This window comes from Penicillium riverlandense, assembly GCF_028828495.1.
Source record: "Penicillium riverlandense strain IBT 135883 chromosome Unknown utg000008l_segment0_segment0, whole genome shotgun sequence".
NCBI classification, from domain to species: domain Eukaryota; kingdom Fungi; phylum Ascomycota; class Eurotiomycetes; order Eurotiales; family Aspergillaceae; genus Penicillium; species Penicillium riverlandense.
Genome location: NW_026643199.1, coordinates 1,570,525 through 1,588,774, shown reverse-complemented (window position 1 = coordinate 1,588,774; position 18,250 = coordinate 1,570,525). Strand labels below are relative to the sequence as shown.

The 18,250-nt window shown below is 51.6% G+C and overlaps 5 protein-coding genes across 5 annotated transcripts; 4 read left to right on the top strand and 1 right to left on the bottom strand.

Annotated features, from left to right (window-relative positions):
• Positions 1-3,579: 3,579 nt before the first annotated feature.
• N7474_009640 (grainyhead-like protein) lies at positions 3,580-5,994 on the top strand (the record flags this gene model as incomplete). Its single annotated transcript, XM_057201050.1, has 3 exons — positions 3,580-3,593; positions 3,705-4,433; positions 4,494-5,994. 3 exons carry the CDS (start codon positions 3,580-3,582, stop codon positions 5,992-5,994), a joined length of 2,244 nt encoding a protein of 747 aa, XP_057049037.1.
• Positions 5,995-8,705: 2,711 nt separating this feature from the next.
• N7474_009639 (uncharacterized protein) lies at positions 8,706-9,598 on the top strand (the record flags this gene model as incomplete). The annotated part of the gene is made up of 2 exons (XM_057201049.1): positions 8,706-8,798; positions 9,035-9,598. 2 exons carry the CDS (start codon positions 8,706-8,708, stop codon positions 9,596-9,598), a joined length of 657 nt encoding a protein of 218 aa, XP_057049036.1.
• A 925-nt stretch (positions 9,599-10,523) lies between these two features.
• On the bottom strand, positions 10,524-14,575 carry N7474_009638 (CLH domain-containing protein; the record flags this gene model as incomplete). Its single annotated transcript, XM_057201048.1, has 5 exons — positions 10,524-10,783; positions 10,842-13,120; positions 13,169-14,130; positions 14,183-14,209; positions 14,264-14,575. 5 exons carry the CDS (start codon positions 14,573-14,575, stop codon positions 10,524-10,526), a joined length of 3,840 nt encoding a protein of 1,279 aa, XP_057049035.1.
• Positions 14,576-14,742: 167 nt separating this feature from the next.
• On the top strand, positions 14,743-16,111 carry N7474_009637 (RMD1 family protein; the record flags this gene model as incomplete). The annotated part of the gene is made up of 2 exons (XM_057201047.1): positions 14,743-15,084; positions 15,146-16,111. The coding sequence occupies 2 exons, from the start codon at positions 14,743-14,745 to the stop codon at positions 16,109-16,111; spliced, it is 1,308 nt and encodes a 435-aa protein (XP_057049034.1).
• A 241-nt stretch (positions 16,112-16,352) lies between these two features.
• N7474_009636 (T2 family ribonuclease) lies at positions 16,353-17,896 on the top strand (the record flags this gene model as incomplete). Its single annotated transcript, XM_057201046.1, has 6 exons — positions 16,353-16,636; positions 16,686-16,980; positions 17,035-17,227; positions 17,284-17,520; positions 17,587-17,684; positions 17,744-17,896. 6 exons carry the CDS (start codon positions 16,353-16,355, stop codon positions 17,894-17,896), a joined length of 1,260 nt encoding a protein of 419 aa, XP_057049033.1.
• Positions 17,897-18,250: the final 354 nt, after the last annotated feature.

Here is an 18,250-nt window from a genome sequence, read left to right as displayed (position 1 = left end):
GGCAGTCACACCTCGGGCGTTTTTTCGGTCATGGCGGGCATTTCTTTCAGGATCGAGGGTTTCGGATACACCATGGCGAACAACGATTGTAAAAAGAACATCATTCATAGTGGCCGCGGCTCATACATCTGACTGTTATCATCCTCTTGTTTCATCCGTTAAGGCTGAATCGTGCTACTGAATGCTCATTGGTTGGAGTTGGAAGCAACCAATGAGAGCCAAGCATTCTCTCCAGCGGTTGTGGCAATAGGTAGTTATATCCGCTGGACTGAATAATGTTGGCCTATGATGAAATGCGAACAACGGCAGAGATACTACGTACATCTTGTTGGTAACCGAAGCAGCATCGATCTTCCCGTCCTCCTGACCGCGCTGCGTCGCGTTGTTCGGTGTTGATCCTTCCTTTTTGCTTCGAAATTCGCCGCACCTTCTTCCACACGGCCCCCGCCGATGCTCTCCAGCGCTTGTTATTGGCCTCCTCCGGGCCGTCCGATCCGTGGCCCCGACGAATTGGGCTGCGTCAGCACGTGCACAGCTCTATATTAGCGTAAATGTGCGAGACATAAAGGATGGATGAGATCATGATTATGATTGTTATTCGTTCAGTTGAGATGCTCCATTCTTGTTACAGTCACAGCCCAAGGGCAAAAAAAAAAAGCTATAGTATTAAACTTCAACGCAGCATTCTACAATATGCTGACTAAGCACCATTGCATCGCCCTGGATGCTAAGTCCGGCAGATCCACAGTGGCGAGAGTCGCGGTCATACAACCTCATCCGCGGAGACGCTCACTGGCTGTGGGTCGCGGTGGAGGATGACTGAATTGCAAATCCCGCCTAGCCCACGGCTCGCGATAGTTATCTCGCTGCCTTGAGTCTTCATTGCACGGCTGGGGCAAAACGCCACTCTTTGAGCTTCTTTGAAAGATCTGCGCGCCCGGTGCAGCGTCATGATCTAATTACAGCACATATCCGAGGAGAAACGGTGTGCATTCTGGATGATCGGCGGTCGCACACACGTAGAATGGTGTGCTATTGGATGCTGGTGGAAGACCCTTGATCGTGGCTGAGACGTGTGATGGAAGGATCGGATGCTCTTGTGCCTGTCGGTTTGTCCTGGGGCTGATACTGCTTCGAAAATAAATTATGCTATGTATCCTTTCTGACTGCATTACTACTGTACGTGTTATTGACAGGCTGGCAATAGCTCCCGGACCGCGCACAACTGTTATCCGTGTCGATGACGGTTGTGGCTGTTTCTCCAGACAGATGCAACACGATCAAAACTCAGGCTTGGCGCTAACGTCATACGCAGCACTTCGAAGAGATGAATACATCGCAATAATAAGGATGAAGCTAAGTTAGCTCACCCATGGTGAGCAGTGTCTTTTTTTTTTTTTTTTGGGGGGGGATTTTACTTACAAAACATACTAGCGAGAAACGGCTGATTACCTGCTCTAGCGCCCGTAGTTTAAACAATCCAGTGATGAGCGGGGAAACGCACCATGTAGTCCATCCCTGCCTCTTTCGTTTGTGAACGTTCTGTAGACACTACCGATCGGATCTCGGAGTGTGCGCCCAGCGAATGAGAGGGTCGGATTTAGCTCATTATCCAGCCGTGGTTCGCTACGGAAGAGAGTTGTCGATATTCATTTTATAGTTAGCTGGCTGGGTCCTCGGAAATAGTTATTCGCTGTGTCAGCAAGTACACCCAACCCGTTTGGTACTGTAATGGGTGATCAGCCGCTGCGACGAAGCATCAAACCGAGCACTCTGATTGGCGGGAACTCAAGCCAGGCAATGGCACGAGTTTGTTACAGATTGTCAGGCTAGTGTATGAGGTACAGAGTGGAAGTACAGACCTACAGCTAACAGAGCCACTGGGAAATACTGCAAGCCAATTTCATACGCACCTATACGAAATACAGCCCTCAAGGAAGGAAGAACGGGTAAAGAAGAAGGTCGATCAAACAGCCACCATCACCTCATCCGTCATTCATCCACGGGATGTAGAATGCGCCGATTAAGCCGCGTTGATTTCGCAATCGGTAATTATCGACGTGGGGAGACACGGCCGAAGACCAAAACAAATGTGAAGATCCTGCCATTCTCCGTAGTTGTGGCTCGGGCTGAGAGGCCGCCACTCATGGTCACAACGGCTGCTCGGACAGCCCATGACAGCTCGACACGGGGGAGTCCCGGGCTCTTGGGGGTGCCTTTGAGCAGAAGTACCTACCCAAATGGGTGTGACGGCCTGGGCCTATGGAGTCCAAAAAGCTAACTGAGCTGAATGCCGAGGGCGACATGTGCACGGCCACAGACCTATGTGGCGACGCTTTTGGTTGGAACGAACCAGACGGTTCTCGAACGAGAGGAATCTCGCTGCCTGAGGAATGTCTGCGGGTTATTGGGAAATACTGCACCCACTGTCGGAAATGTCAGCTCGTACTTCGTGGGACTATATCAATACCCGGAACCACTTCCGTCTGGCATAACCCCAATTGGCTTCATCGCATAGCAGATGACATCATGGCTGTTGTGCAATTTGCAACAAGACGGTGGAAACGATGTGGCTTGCTCCGACAATACACCGTAAATTACCCAATGTATAGTAAAATGTTAAATTTCTCCCCTCACCGGTGCCCATCCGTGGGTCGGTGGTCCATTTCCTTCGGTCAATCTCCCCTGGTAAGTAATGAATTCATCTGTGAATTACTAGCACCAAACTAACTTAAAAAAAAAAAAAAAAAGAAGATTGCTTGTCGGTCTTCTCATTTGCCCATGTGGCCCTTACTAGTCCTTATCGGAGCTCAATCCTATACCGTACTATAGTGGCAACCCTCGTTCGCTCGTTCCCGCAAGCTTCCATCTGTCTCTCCACTCTCTTTCTCCAAACCACACTTCCCTCCACCCCCTTAGCCACAGTTGATACCAGGGCCCTTCCCTTCTTCCTAACGGGCCTTCATTATTGGAGGCTCCATGGACCGTTCTGTTCTATTCTTTCTTTTTTCGTTTCTCTCTGACCTAAGGCTTGTCGTCATCACCCTTTGCCTCCCCTCCCTTCATTAACCCCTCGTCTTTCTTACTACTCTCTCGACTTTTTTTCCCTTGACCTCACTTCCCCCCCCCCCTTCTCCCCGACAGATACAAAAATAAAGGGACACCTCCTCGCACCCTCCCCCATGTTCTAGCATTGTTTGCTTGACACTCCCTCTCAACTTTTACACAACCACTTTTGATTTTCCCCCAATCTCGGTCTCGGTCTCACCCGGTACCATTCTCGTCTCGGCCATTGCGCTTCCTCTCCGCTCCTCGCCTTGTCGCGATTGCATTGAGGTCAGAGTGACCAGGAAGATCTCCTAGAGTGTTCATCGAGGCTATCTAGGTTCTTGCGAATTTCCCGATTATCTGGTGAATCTGGGAAAAAAAGAGTGGAGAAAGCATCGGAAAGGTGCAAGGCCACGAACGTCGCAGCATCCGGTCCTCACACTAGCCCACATCAGATATTGTCTTATCTGACACTTCTCCGACTCCGCGCGCGTGTTCCGGGCAACATCCCCGCCGGTAAACTCGCCCTCGATGTTTAGCAACCGGTAAGTGCTGCGTGATAGCCAAAAAAATAAAAAAAATATAAAAAAATATAAAAAAAAAGGTTTGGTGGTCTGGAAACAATTGTCAATTGCTAACTGTCTTTCTTTGTGTAGAAAGAACTCCCAGAAGCCTGATGACGAGCTCATCAGCCGGTTCCAGCGTACCTTTGGAGATGTTGTACCTCGAAGAGACCCCAACGAGCAAGGACCAGGTCCCCTCAACGAGGGAGCGGGTGATCCAATGATGCCTGCAAGGTACGCACTTCTCGGTTATTCCAGGGCCGCCGCTGACGAGCCGGCATTCGGGGACAGAATGATGGAGACTGGTGAAATGAAATTTCCCGCCCAACAACAACGCACGCCGCGCAATCTCATGGACCTGAACCTCACGCCCTCGTTTATGGATCCCGAATCGCTGAATATGATGAATTTCGCTGGCCAACACCCGGGCTTCTACACTCCGAACTCTGGTGGAATGGGCGCATTATGGCACAGCCAGGCCGGCGACTTGCACACACCGACCCTGGGACTGAATTCAATGACGCCCCTGTCTCTGCCGGTTGCAATCTCAGGCGTGCCGCCTAATACTCAGAGCACTGTGGGACAATACAACCCACAACTATACGCCCAACAAATGCCGGGCATGAATATGTATGCGCAGGCTCAGCAACAGCCGTCCTTTGCGCCCAGCGCATTCATGCACCGCGGTGACTCTGGTTATGACCCGATGGACGAAACTACCGATACAAGTGAAATGCAAATGGATACGGCATCGAGTATCACTGGCTCTACAGATTTGTCAGGCCAGGTGGACATGTCGTACGCGAATCCGTCCGGTGAAAAGTGAGTTTCGAGAAAGCGCCCACAATAACCCTACTTCCTAACTAACGTCCCCTTCCCCAGATTCCGCTATAATGTCTCCCTCCGTGCTCCGACGGCCATGATCAAGGACGCGAAGGAAATTCCCATCACCTATCTCAATAAAGGCCAAGCGTACAACCTTACAGTAATGGACGCAAACCCGCCGCTGATGAGCTCGCAACCCGTGCAATATCGAACCTACGTTCGCGTCTCCTTTGACGAAGAAGAGCAGCGCTCAAAACCATCCACGTGCTGGCAGCTTTGGAAAGAGGGGCGGGGTTCCAGCGAGTCCCACCAGCGCGGTGGCAAATTGCTGGCCGTTGAATACGTTGACCCGCTTCAGGGCGGCGGCGAAGACCCTAAGCACCGTCAGATCCATGTTGAGCATGCCTCTTTCGATGGCTTCGTCATCACATGGACGGCCAATCCGGCCACTGGTACCTCCGACTGCTCTATTCCTGTGCGATTCAACTTCCTCTCGACCGATTTCAGCCACTCTAAAGGTGTGAAAGGCATTCCGGTGCGGCTCTGCGCGAAAACGCAGATTCTATCACCGGGAGACGAAGGGACGGAACCGGAAGTGTGCTACTGCAAAGTGAAGCTGTTCCGCGATCACGGCGCCGAGCGGAAATTGTCAAACGATGTCGCGCATGTCAAGAAAACCATCGAGAAGCTGAGGCAGCAGATTGCGCAGGCTGAGATGGGTGGCGGATTTGGCAAGCGGAAGCGCGGTAGCATCAACGCCGTCAAGGCAACGGATCGTCAGATGAAGGTCAAGCACAAGCGGACGTGGTCTAGTTCACAGGATGGGCAACCCGAAAAAATGTCCTTGGAGGACGATCTGCACGCCAAGCTTGCCATGATGGAGGCCATGTTTTCATCGACTCGTTCTGTCAGCAGATTGAGCCTGCGCGGTGAAGATGGTGATGATCCCGATATGTACCCGGTCCGGTTACCACGGGAGTCGAACGGCGACACTGTCAAGGTGGAGTTCTTAGATCGCCAGAATACAGGTGGATCGCAGCAGTCCATGGAGTCCTTTATTCTTTCTCCGAGCAACAGCAGCGGATCCTTCAACTCGCCTCGCATGGCTCTAGCTCAATTGAAGAACCATCCCGTCACCGTCCAGAGAACCGTAGCCGGCGATCCGTCTATGTCGGCAGGGTGCATCGAGGCCATTGATATCGACCCGACATACCGACCACCAGCCGAACGGCCTCACAAGCCAATTGCCTGCTTCTACGTGCGGTTTTCCGGCACCGAAACACACCCGCGGGACTACTACCGCGCCGTCTACCTAACCGAACGCACTGTCCGAGACTTGCTGCGCAAGATCTCCGAGAAGCAACACATCGATCCCTCGCGCGTGGTCAACGTGTTGCACGTCAATCGCAACGGTCTTAAAATCATGATGGATGACGACGTGGTCCGAGAACTCCCCGAGGGCCAAGACATGGTCGCCGACATCTGCGAAGCTCGCAGCCCAAATGGCACCGATGCTGACGCCGATACCACGGGCGTCGAGATCAATTTGACGTACTGATGATCTGCCTCTCCTTCCTTAGCGTCGCCTCTCCTTGCCTCCAGCAGGACACTTTCGTCTCTCGGGACGACGAAGCACACGACTCTACTTTTTGTTTCCTAATTTTCCCTTTGTCCATTGGGCCTGGTGGTTCTTTTATAACTCATCATTTTGAGGGCGTTGATTGCGGAGATAATACACGAGTCTCCGAGCAATGATACCCTGTCACGATATGTTTTTGTCTTTATTGTGAGGTTTTATTTGTTTTTCTCTGTTTATTTCGCGCCGCACCAATGAGGCGTCATCATTCCCAACGACGGTAAATGAGTCGGAAGGGCCATGGAGCAATTTTTCTTTGGCATGTCAGATTTGTGTGTGAGAAACAGGGACGAACGAAGTACACGACGTTGATACCCCGTTCCGAATCGATTATTTATCTTGTTCTGTTTACTGTCTGGATGTTCATTCTGCATGTAATGGCCTGTGGACTAGCGGAGAAGCATTGCAAATCATCTTTTTGGACTGGATGCATAGGTACAGAATACGATGGACCTGCTGGCACCCCCTTACTTTGGAATCCTCGCCTTGCCTTAACAGTAGGTGCTCCGGCACATAAAAATTCAATTACAGGACTACATACATCTGGTAAGGCCTCCAACAAAATCCTACTTGCCTAATGCTTGGCATTTGGAGCAAGAACGGCTAGTAATCTCCGTATTCTCAAACGGGTTCGTTCATGCGAGCAAGCGAACGCAAACGCGACAGATCTTTTTCTGCGGGGTCTCAACCCTCTACTTTCTAATTCCCACGGAATGATTCTTCTCTCGCGTTCTGTTTCATTAATCTCCGCCAGTCAGATCCCCACGGTGACATAACAACCAGATAAACTAGGGGTCTTGTTGCTAAAAACAGCCTGAAACGTCCATTGGCTGGGCCACTAGCCCATGGCCTGTCAGCTACCAAATGGACGTGCCGGAATCATCCGGGTATGTTTTACGGTTGCGTCGGGAACTCTTAATTGGACGACTGCCAACCATGGGCGGACTCCGCCGCATGCTGTATTATTTCCACTGTGGGGGTGGGTGTGGCACGATTTCTGGGTGGAGCGTTCGTTTTCGCAAACTTATATTCGCCTTCCTATTTCAACGGTTTTTTGGCTTTTTTGTCGTATGATCAGACCTCCCCGTGGGTGGTCGAGTTCTCCAATACCGACGGAGGAGTCAGTGGAGTAAAAAGTTAACGGGGGACAGTAAAATTGGAATTACGTACGTATAGTTAATGAATAAATACCATGTATGATATCATGACTTCGATTTAATTGGCTGGGAAACTACTCCCCGGTAGTGGACCATCCCCCTCTTGGTCATGATTCAAGCCAGACAACTAGCCCACAGTCTCCTGAGTCGAGAACGATCTTTGGTCTGTCGATCGCCCTGCGACCAGTGGGGCCTTATTCACACCTCCACTGCCCGCTCTCCCAGTCAGATGTGATCCAACGACAAGAACATTTTGGAGGCTATATGGATTCATACTATCCTACATCATAACATCCCACCCATGACACATTCACAGCACTCCATGATCCCATCTCCCAGTCCAACGAGCCGGAGGTGACTTAGTCATGCCCCACCACTTCCAAACGACGGCTCGTCCCGTTATCGAGCTCACGATGCCCAGTTTGGTCTAGCGGGTTTTGTTATTTCCCGGTACGTCCACGAAAAGCGGTTGGTTTTGATTGGTTCTGGTATGCCATCGTTTACGGGTTCCCCGATAGAAGAATTAGGTCCCATTCTGATTGGACCGTCGCGGTCGCGGTCTAGTCGCTGTGCACTGCCGAAATCGGGAATTTGCTATGGGCCCTCAATGAATGGGCTGGGGTGAGTGGGTTTTTTACGTAGTTGTAACTACCTATCGGAAGGTATTGTGGATGGGAAGGCTGTCTGTCAATCTAGATTTGGGTTGGCGTGTAGTTTAATTCTACATGACTTGAACAGAGCCGCGTGCCTTGAGCCTGACCTTTTATTTCCAGTAACAGCTGAGTCGACCGTCTGCTCTCTGCGGTCGAGATGCTGGCAATAAGTTCGTCTTTTATACTTCTACTACGAGAGATAAACCTGGCGCAAGGTGGCTAACCATGTGCCCATCGTGGAAGCATCTGACGAGGGATGGAACATCATGAGTAGAGGTTTCCATTCAGAACAATCTAAAGCATTAACTTGTTATAGACGGATATTACTACTTCCAGGCTCAAACATATATACTCAGGAATATCAACTTGACATATAGATATATCACCAAGTCCACTGCCCTTGTTTCTGATTGCACAGAGCCAGTCCGTGTTGCTTTTGCCTACCGTTTAGCCCTAACCGTCTGGCACGTGCCCCCTCGTGCCTTCCATACTAGCAACAACAGAGTCGCACCTGCCCTACTATGCAACTGTGCCAGCCCTTCATCTTTTTCTTGTTTTGTTTTTCTCTTTCTTTCTTTCTTCTTCTTCTTCTTCTTCTTCTTCTTCTTCTTCTTCTTCTTCTACCTTCCTCTCTCCACCCTTTTCCATCAACTCCCGCTTCCCCTTCGTCTCCATCCTCTTTCGTTCCATCAATCTTCAAGCTTCTGCGTAACACTCGTTTCAAAATGCCTTCTCTCGGCACTTTCTCTCTCGTCGGATGGCTTGCCATCCTGCTGTTCATGTTCACGGGCATCTTTGGTAAGTTTTGTCGTCCTTGACAAAAATGCTTCATCAACTTGATAACACTGACCCGTCCTCGCGTCTATCAGATGCTGGCTTCCTGGTCCCCGGTGCTTTCGCTATGGACACCAATGCGGTCGCTGAACGTGGTGGTAAGTTTCTCTCGGCGTATTTTTGGGTTCTCGGCGCGTTTGTCTTTTTGTTCATGTTGATTTGACCCTGACATGTTCTGCTTCTTACAGTTGAGAACCTGCCTTACCTGGCCAACCACCTATTCGCCCGTGCTGGTATATTTATTCTTCCCTTTTCAACCCTTGTGAACAAAGCTGATAGAGGCCAGAAACTGTGACTGTCACTGTGACTGAGTGCGAGCCTACCTCCACTCTGACGACTATTGAAATCTCGTTGCCTCCTTTCATTATCCCGGGTACAAGCCCTGTCTCTGCTCCTGAGGGTGGCATTTCCACTGTTCACATCACTCTTCCCACCACGGTCCCTACCACTGTCTCTGGTCCTGGAGGCATCTCGGCTGTTCACATCACTCTTCCCACCACGGTAGCTACCACTATCTCTGGTCCTGGAGGCATCTCGACTGTTCACATCAGTCTTCCTGGCCCAGTCACAACCACTACTGTGTCTACTCCTGAGGGTGGTATCTCTACTGTTCACTTCACTATTCACCCCACTGGTGAGGTGCCGACCACCTTCAACACCGCTGTCCACCCTATTCCTCCTGCCGAGACAGTCGCCCGCAGCAGCAACGACACTGAGTCTGTGATCCCGCTGCACTCTATCAAGACCACTGGTGGAGTGACCCTCGCCAACAGCACCCAGGCTCCCTCGGCTTCTGCCCACCCCAACCGTGCTTCCCTTGCCAAGGGCATCCACAACCACTCGGTTCTTATTCTGGCTGTCGGTCTCGCTTACATTATGTGAGGTCCTCCTCGATTGGATCCATCCTTCCTCTGCGATAACTTGACGTGTCTTCGCCATCTTCGTATCTTCGTGGATATGGACTACGTTCTGGTCTTCTTTCTGGACGATGGATCATACCCTGGTCAGGAGCTGGAGTTGTTTCTGGTGTGTTTCGATGAAATCGATGATGATAACTTTGTTTTGTTCTTCTACTTCTGAGATGGGGTTTGATGCAGTGGCGGCTTGTTCTGCTTAGCTCCCCCTGACCTTTCAATGTTTCTATCGATACAGATCCTAGTGGCAGCTCTGTCTGCATAATCTAGCCTGATATCACTTTTCAAAATAACTTGATGCCTCTGTACAGGTAGAATCTACTCTGAGTAGTATGCAAGTCTACTCTACCCAACCTTTGTGGCGATGGTACGTTTACAGCTACGGCAATCCAGAGAGATCTTGGAGATGAAACATGCATTGCCATGCACAAGTCACTGGCTGGATGTCTATTGCGAAGCAGTCACAGGACCTTCAAGTGAGTAGCGATACAATGACCCGCTTTGTCCAAACAATGCATGTACTCGCCGATGGTGGGTCAGCTCAGCCACGGACATGAGTAGTTAATTAACTAGTCAACTTTCTAATAGTTAAATGGTTTGCATAGTTTAGTAAACTTGCCTATCTCGAAAAAACATGGCACCTGGATCGGTTGTTCCAGATAATCTCCATTAAGTGGGGAGGGTAGTATTTGCACCATCAGCACAAACGCCCTTGACACTATCTACTAGTCCCGGAAGGGAGACCTTATGCAGGGCCACAAAACCGAAGGTATGAGATGGATTGTATTGGGGTATCTCCAGAAAACAAAAAGATGATGGTTGTATACACGAGTATGTGAAGATGTGAAGCACGAAGCGGAGTGGACACGAAAAGAGGAACCTCACACCATGCCCTAGCCTTCCAGGGCCTCGATCTTTCTTGTGAGAGTGCAAATACGACACCCATCGCCGATCTTGTCGCGCAGAAGTCGTGCAGTTGTCACTTTCGGGCCGACGGTGCGTGATACGGTGGTGGATGATGGGGATTCGTCATGAGAAGGGGTAGAGATGTCCTGGTTTGGTGGTTCCTGCTGCTGCTCCTCCTCTGTCTCCGGATGTAGGTGGGATAGATGGAAGACGTGACCGCAGGCAAAACCAATGAGGATTTCTCGTTCTGTATTACATTACATTAGCCACGGGCAAAGCAAAAATTGGAGTTGGCGGGTATGTACCGTTGGGTTGGAAGGGGGCGTGGCAGCCTCCACATCTTCCCGGTTGGAGGGCACCAGTCGGTTTCTTCGATGCACCGGGTTGTGGCTCTGCGTGTTGGTCCTGCCTCTTTACAGCCCCGTTTGGAGCATTCCCTTCGTCGTGGACGTCATCGTCGATAATGTCGAACTTGATTCCTCGGCGCTGTCCCTTCCGCAAGGCATCCATCCCCAAAGCGACCTCACTCTGCAAAATCCGAGCAGCGCCTTGGCTGATGCTGGCCTGCAGGTCGTGTTCACGGATCAGTCGAGTGAGACCCTCCGTAAGGCCCTCGATCTCAAGGCCGCTCGGGATCCGGCGCACAAGCTTGATCGGGTCAATGGCTGTTCCAGCTTCGACAAGCAGGCCGTGAATAAATCGCGGCTTGTCCATCGAGTAATTGAGCAGATCTTCCCAGAGATCTGGGTCATTCTGGGACTTTGCAAATGAGATGGCCTGGGAGACGTCTTTCAGATCCGACAAGATCAAGTTCAACGCTCGCTTTGTCTGGCCCATCTTGGACAGTAAATAGATCAGTCCCTGGGTGAAGTGATAACGTTCGCAGATGGAAAGGGCAGTATCGAAAGAGTAAGAGACGCTTGTTTGCAGGAACTCCATCAGTAAGGGCTGGTCCTTCTCGACAAAAATCTCAACTGCCGTGTCGGCGAAATTGTCGATCAACGCCTTGCCCTCATCTGCAGCCAGTTTGCTGGCTGCATCGCGAGCGTGGGCCCCATGACCTCGTCGTGGCTTGGCCACCTCGTGTGGAAGTGACTCGCCGCGCCATAAAGCGCGAAGATAGAAGTAGAGGAACAGGCGTTTATCTGCGGCCTGAAGCTGTGACACCACGGTTTCCGGACGGACGATACCCGTGTATGCTTCACTGACAAGCAGTTTGATAGACTCGGCGGTTGCCTCTTCGAGTTCAGAGACCGGAGCATACTTCATTTGCTCTTTGGAAACGCGGATCATGATAAAAGCGGGAATGTCGTCAGAAACAGCGTCAAGCAAGCGGTGGGTCCGGATCAAAGACATGGCTGCATTTGCATCTTGCAGGCGAATGTAGCAGCGCAACGCTTCACGGTAGTGACCACCAGCCAGGAACAGTTTGGCAATGCAATCCATGAGAATTCGCCAATCTCCGGATTCAACAGGCACCGATCCCGAGTTGAGTTGTTCTTCGATAGCCATTGTCACAGTGTTGACATCAAACAAGTCAGCAGGCCATGTCTCAACCAGCTCTTTGAACCGCTGAAGGTCTCGAGAAACGTAATGGCTGAGAAGGGCTTCGTAGATAATGGGAGGAAGCAGTGGATGTAGATCAGCCGGGATGTATGGTGTGATCTCATCCTGTTTGTTCTTCTTGATAAATGCCCATGCCCAATGTTCCCATCGTGACGCACTGCGCAATACTTTACCACAAACTTGGGCAGCTTCGCTCCATTTCTCTTCGGCAACAAGCTGATCAATCCAGTGCTCCCCTAGCCGAGCCTTTTCCTGCTCTGCTGCAGATACTTTCGCTCGACCAGCACCCGTGATTGATGATCGATCATCAGCAAAGAAGTCACCCAGGCTAGAGTGTGATTGGGCTGCTTCAGCTGCCGCTTCACTGAGATCGGATATAGTGCCTGCAGCTTCAGGATGCTCATCAACAAGATGCCATGCTTCTTCGTAACGTCCATGAGAATCTAGCCATGATAACCGATCCGCCAAATCCCTCTTCACAGCAACGACGCAGTCATATGGGCTGTGGATGAAAATCTTGGCGCCCGGCGCACCCGCAACATCTTGGACTTCCTTGGGAAGAGACTCGTCGCTTGAGAGATTTCGAGAGGCAAAAGACGGCGGGATTCTGCCAGATCCCTTGTCACCACTACTGGTGGTGCTGCGGATGCTGTTAGCAGAGCTGAAGAGTCGTGCAGAGTATATGGTGGCGTCCCAGAGGCCATAACCAAGGGTCCCAAGCGCGCCGCGCTGGACTACCTGACCTTCAGGGGTCTTCCACGGAGGGAGGACGCTCAGATGATAGTCCGATGAAGAAAGTCCCTCAAAGCGACTGACAGACAGCGTATCAGCACTGAGTTCTTCCTTCGTTTCAATGTCAATAACTCGGAGTTCAGGCTCTAGGGCTTTTTGTCGACGACGACCGGTGCCTTTCTTGGTCTCTTGGGTGGAATCGCTGTCGGCTTCTGTGTATGCAAGAACAACAAGGAGGCGAGGCGTGTACAGCGAAATACCAGATACCACGCAATCCGTCCGTAAACTAGTCTTTAGTTAGTACTTGCCCAATCGACCACGGTGCACAACTCACATCGTGGCAACCTCTGCAGATCCGTATCTCTCGCCCTTGGAGGCCTTGCTTGCGCGGTCAGGGTACACATCAATCACCCAAACGGTACCTCCCCAGCCAACAACCAACTTCTCACGCTTTTCGGACGGCATGACTGACTGCGTTTCACTGCGGGAAGCAGTGTCGGTAGCATCGAGATTGTCGTGGCTGTCTAATGCAGATGTGTCGATCCATTCGGCACGCGCCTTCCAGACACTCGCCATCTCATCCCAGCCCGGGCGGTTGGGACGATCGATATGGCTAATCCGCTTCCAGGCAAACTCTGATTGGGAAGAATCCAGATGCAAATTGGAGCGCATAATCTTGATTCCTTCTTCGTTCACCCAGGTAACATATTTTCCAGACGTAGACCACTTGACAGTGCTGATAGCACCTTCTCCGCTGTGTAAAATCGTGTCTTTGCCGCTACTAGAGCCCAGTCCCATCGACCCCAGCCAGCTTGACGCAGTCACAGCTGCACCGCCCATTGTTGTTGAGTTGGAACTTGTGCCGACACGACCGCCTGTGGTCAGAATCAATTCACCGGCTCGGCCACCAGAAATAAAAGTCCTGTCGCTTTTGTAATCTGGAGATAAAGCAACTGATTGAACCGGACGACCGAAATTCCGCAACAGCACATCCTTGGAGTCCACCAGCGACGAGACGCATACGTTGCCATCAATGGATGAGGTCGCAATATAAATCGAGTTCGACGGGGTCGGCGGGATGCTTGCATTGTGGCCTGTCTTTGATCCACGGATACTGCTCGCACTCATGGATGATCGGGTCGGCGGGGCATGCTCCTCGGCAGGTTGTTTGCTTGCAACATCGGACTTGAGGCTTGGCAGAGGAGGCGGGAACGGCGATATAGATATGGAAGTGACACTAGCCGAGTGCGCATGGTAGATGCGGAGAGACTGTAGCAGAGGCAGTCCTAGCACATGCTTGACAAGGTCAGCTCATCTGTAGTGGTTGGCGTTGGTGTAAAGAACTCACAATATTGCCGTTATGGGTGCCGACGATCTAGACAGAGAGTGTTAGTCCAAATTCCAGCTAGATATCGGGCGGATAGCGCACCATCTTATCTCCTGCGGTGAGGAAGGAGCTCGTCGCATCCCCATTGCGGTATACCGGCTTCAGGTGCTTGGTGAGATACGCATATTTAAGCCTGGGCTCCTCCTCATCCTCCTCATCTGAGTCTTCCTCATCTTCCTCCTCGTCTGCCTGGCTGTCATCACCGACGTTGGAGTCATCGTCGCTCCCCTGATGACGTCGATCCAGCTCGTTGGGGGTCGTGCTCGTCGGGGACTTGCTACGCGCAGCAGAGCGGGCTTGTTTGGTCTTGTTCGAAACGGCTTGACTCGCCGTCTTCGTATCCGGCGCATCCATTGAGAGAGAGACCCTTTCAGCGCCCGGGACTCCCGAGCGGGTTGAAGTGGAATGCCACCAGCGCGTCTTTTCGGAGTTGGGGTAGCTGTTGTCATGACTAAGCACATCTTCCCGCGGTCTTCGGATTGATTGATTGACGGGCTTGTCCTGTTCATCATCCTGTCGCCATGTTTGCACGGCCATATGTCTGTTCCTTGTGCAAGCGCTCGACGCCATTGAGGCTCTTGACCCGACCCCAGACGCAACGCTTACACGCCTCCCCGTTCTTGAATCTCCCCCGGCGCAAAGACTTCTTCTCATCCAATGCTCTCTTGAAACAAAAGCAGTCCAGTCAAACCGGTGAAACGCCAGACGAACTGCTCCCAGAATCACAGAAACAACGCAGACGAGGCAGCCGAACACCCGCCGCGCCCACATCCTTGCGACGAGTAGCCGTGGAAGCACAGCGGTCGAGGGATGGATCTCTCTCCAAAGCCCAGCTCAAAGAGCAGGGCTTACATCAGACTAAGGTAAGAATTGCTCTGCACTATATGCTAATGGTTTGCTAATACTTCTCTCTTGCCAATGCAGACAATAACCGCCTATGCCGTAGCCGAACAATTCAACATTCGCAAAGTCCGAGACATTCTCCGCGAGAAGGGCTACGAACCGGACCCGTTGGAAACAGGACTCTATCCGCAAGTTGTTCACGTTCAGATCCCTGTAGACTCAATACGACGCGTGGGGAATCCATCTACGGTTGATCTCTCTCCAGAGGAAGTTGGCGATGTCTTTGTTTTCCCGTCTGGCACCGTCGTGGCATGGTCTCTCCCGGAGGGCTTTACCTCGTTCTTGGCTACGCGGACCCTTCTCCCGGCCGCCGAGGGCGCACACACGGAAACCCTGGAGACAGAGGATCTGGAGTATGTCGAGGACCCCAAACGGGACAACAGTACCATCAAGGGAGACAGGATCATCCTGGGTACGCACACCGGGCACGAAGGACCGGAAGCATCATCATCAAGGCAACAGTCCATCGACACCGTTCTGACCAAAGTGGCATTCTCATCAGGATTAGCTAGAAGCACCAAACTAGCCGTTCTCGAGAGTCTGTTGGCGAACTATTTCGAATCGACCCGGGCGATTCCCACACTGCTTTCGCATGGCTCGCGCCTCCCTTTTACGCGAGACTTTATTCTCCGCAAAACCGGGCAGCTCCTCAGCGTGCGCGCGCAGCTGAATCTCTACTCCGAGCTGACGGACTCTCTTCCGGACATTTTCTGGGACAGTCGGCATGAACTCGGCCTGGAAGGCTATTATGAACAAGTCGGACGGGCTCTGGATGTAGGGATCCGCATCAAGCTCTTGAACGAGAAGATGGACTATGCGCAGGAGATTGCGAGTGTGCTCCGTGAGCGACTCAGTGAGACACATGGGCTGCGGTTGGAGTGGATCATCATCCTTCTGATCGCGGTGGAAGTGGGATTCGAAGTGCTGCGGTTGTGGAAAGAAAGAGTCCAGGAGACGGAAGAGGTGGCACAGTCTCGGGAGACGTAGTTTAGCCTGACTAGTTCATCTGATCAATGTGGGCAACTCCGGGAGTATGTAGATCTATCGATAAGCTATCAGCTGATGAGATCACCCGCTTAGTCAGGGGCACGTGTATCATGAATGCGAGTCATCCCAGATTCTCTTTTGTTATAGACGCGATCGATGGCTCGGGGATTGGTCTGATTTTGCATTGACTCGCTGAACTGCCTTCACTAGACGTGGTTGCGCCCGACACAGCTTAACCACCATGTGGGGATCCGATCAACAACCCCTGCGGGGGCTTCCAGGCCCCCAGTCCCTTCTCAAGACCTTGGCCGGCTCACTGGGGCTGTCCTCGCTCTCAAAGCCAGAAACGCCGCCACTGGACACCGCATCAACCTGCTCTCGCTCAGACTTAAGCTGCTACACCAAGTATAATGGCCAAGATACCTGCTGCTTCAACTACCCGGGCGGCCAATTCCTGCTGACCCAGCTCTGGGACTTTGACCCAGCACTCGGTCCAGATGATTCCTGGACAATACATGGGCTCTGGTGAGCAATATATTATCACTCCCGAACATGCAGAATTAACGCACCCTAGGCCGGATCATTGCAACGGCGGGTTTGACCAGTTCTGTGACTCGCGCCGGAGCTACAGTAATATCTCACTGATCCTCGTCGACTCCGGTCATGGGGATCTCGTGGATTACATGGGCGAGTACTGGAAGGATTTCCGCGGTGATGACGCCAACCTGTGGCAGCACGAGTGGAACAAGCACGGTACCTGCATCAGCACCCTGGAGACGCGGTGCTACGAAGGCTATATGCCGCAGCAGGAGGTGGTTGACTACTTCGACAAGACCATCGAGGTTTTTAAGACATTGCCTTCATACCAAGTTGGTTCCCCTTTTTGACATACCCCTCTTAATTACTAACCATCATCTATCTAGGTCCTCGCGGATGCAGGGATCACTCCATCTCATACCCACACATATGCTCTGGACGATATAGAGGACGCCCTGGAGAGATTCCATGGTGTTCCAGTGACAGTCCGCTGTCGCTACCACTCTCTGAGCGAGATCTGGTACCACTTCAACGTAGCAGGAACTCTACAGACCGGGAAGTTTGTTCCCGCAAAGCCAGGTTCGTCAGTCCACATATAATGCAGTCTTCTGGCGTCTGGATTAATTCTCCACCAGATGGCCAAACCTCCAACTGCCCTGCCAGAGGCATCCGCTATCCACCAAAACGAGTTCAGAATGAGCCAACCAAGACAACAACCGGTCATTCTGAGCCGACAGCAACAGGGGTTCCGTTTATGGGTAAAGGACACATGATGGTCTCACGTTTAAACCAACAACGCGGGTGCATTATTAGCTACGGGACATGGTTTGCGTCTGGAACGTGTGCCACTTTCCGGGCAGAGAAGGGTTCGGGTTAGTCGTGCCATTTTCTCTCTTTTTTTTTCTTTTATATTCGACGCTAATGGGCAACTACATCAGGGGATACATTCACGCTGACCTCTAGCAAGGGACCTTGCAGCTTTGAAGAAGACATCTTGAACTGCGGCCCTCACGTCGATGCTCCAGAAGAATTTTCTGTGCGTCTTTCTACCCTCATTGTATTCAAGTGTGCTTTTCTTATTTACTTTCTGTGCAGGTCAAGGATGGGAAACTCAGCTACATGGGCAACACGACCTTCTTCGCCGACAAGGCACCAAAGGGCCATGCGCAGAGTCAAGTCTTTGCCTCGCATGAAGATCATCCGATTGAGATTGAGATCACCTGGAAGTCGCGGGAGTCGATGCTTTGACGGGCTGGCTTTTACTTGTCGTGACTAACGGCGCCATTTGCCATCGACTGATATTGCCGAGGCAAGGGTCTGTGGAACTCTCAGTAGACCTAATGGCAGTAGTATCTCTGGTAGTAACTGGAAGCTCTTGAGTAACGTTTCTTATATTCAAATTCCTCCTCTATCTCTCAATAGTATGGAGAGACTGAACACCAATCTCCCCTGTCTCCCCTGGACTCAAATTCACAACACCCTAGACACTAGGTTCAATTTACAAGACAAACTACTGCAAGAAGAAGGAATGAAGCAAAAAGGTGGGTTCAATTCAAAAGAGTGTGGGTCAAGAAGTGAAGTCGAAGTGAAGAAGAGCCCCAG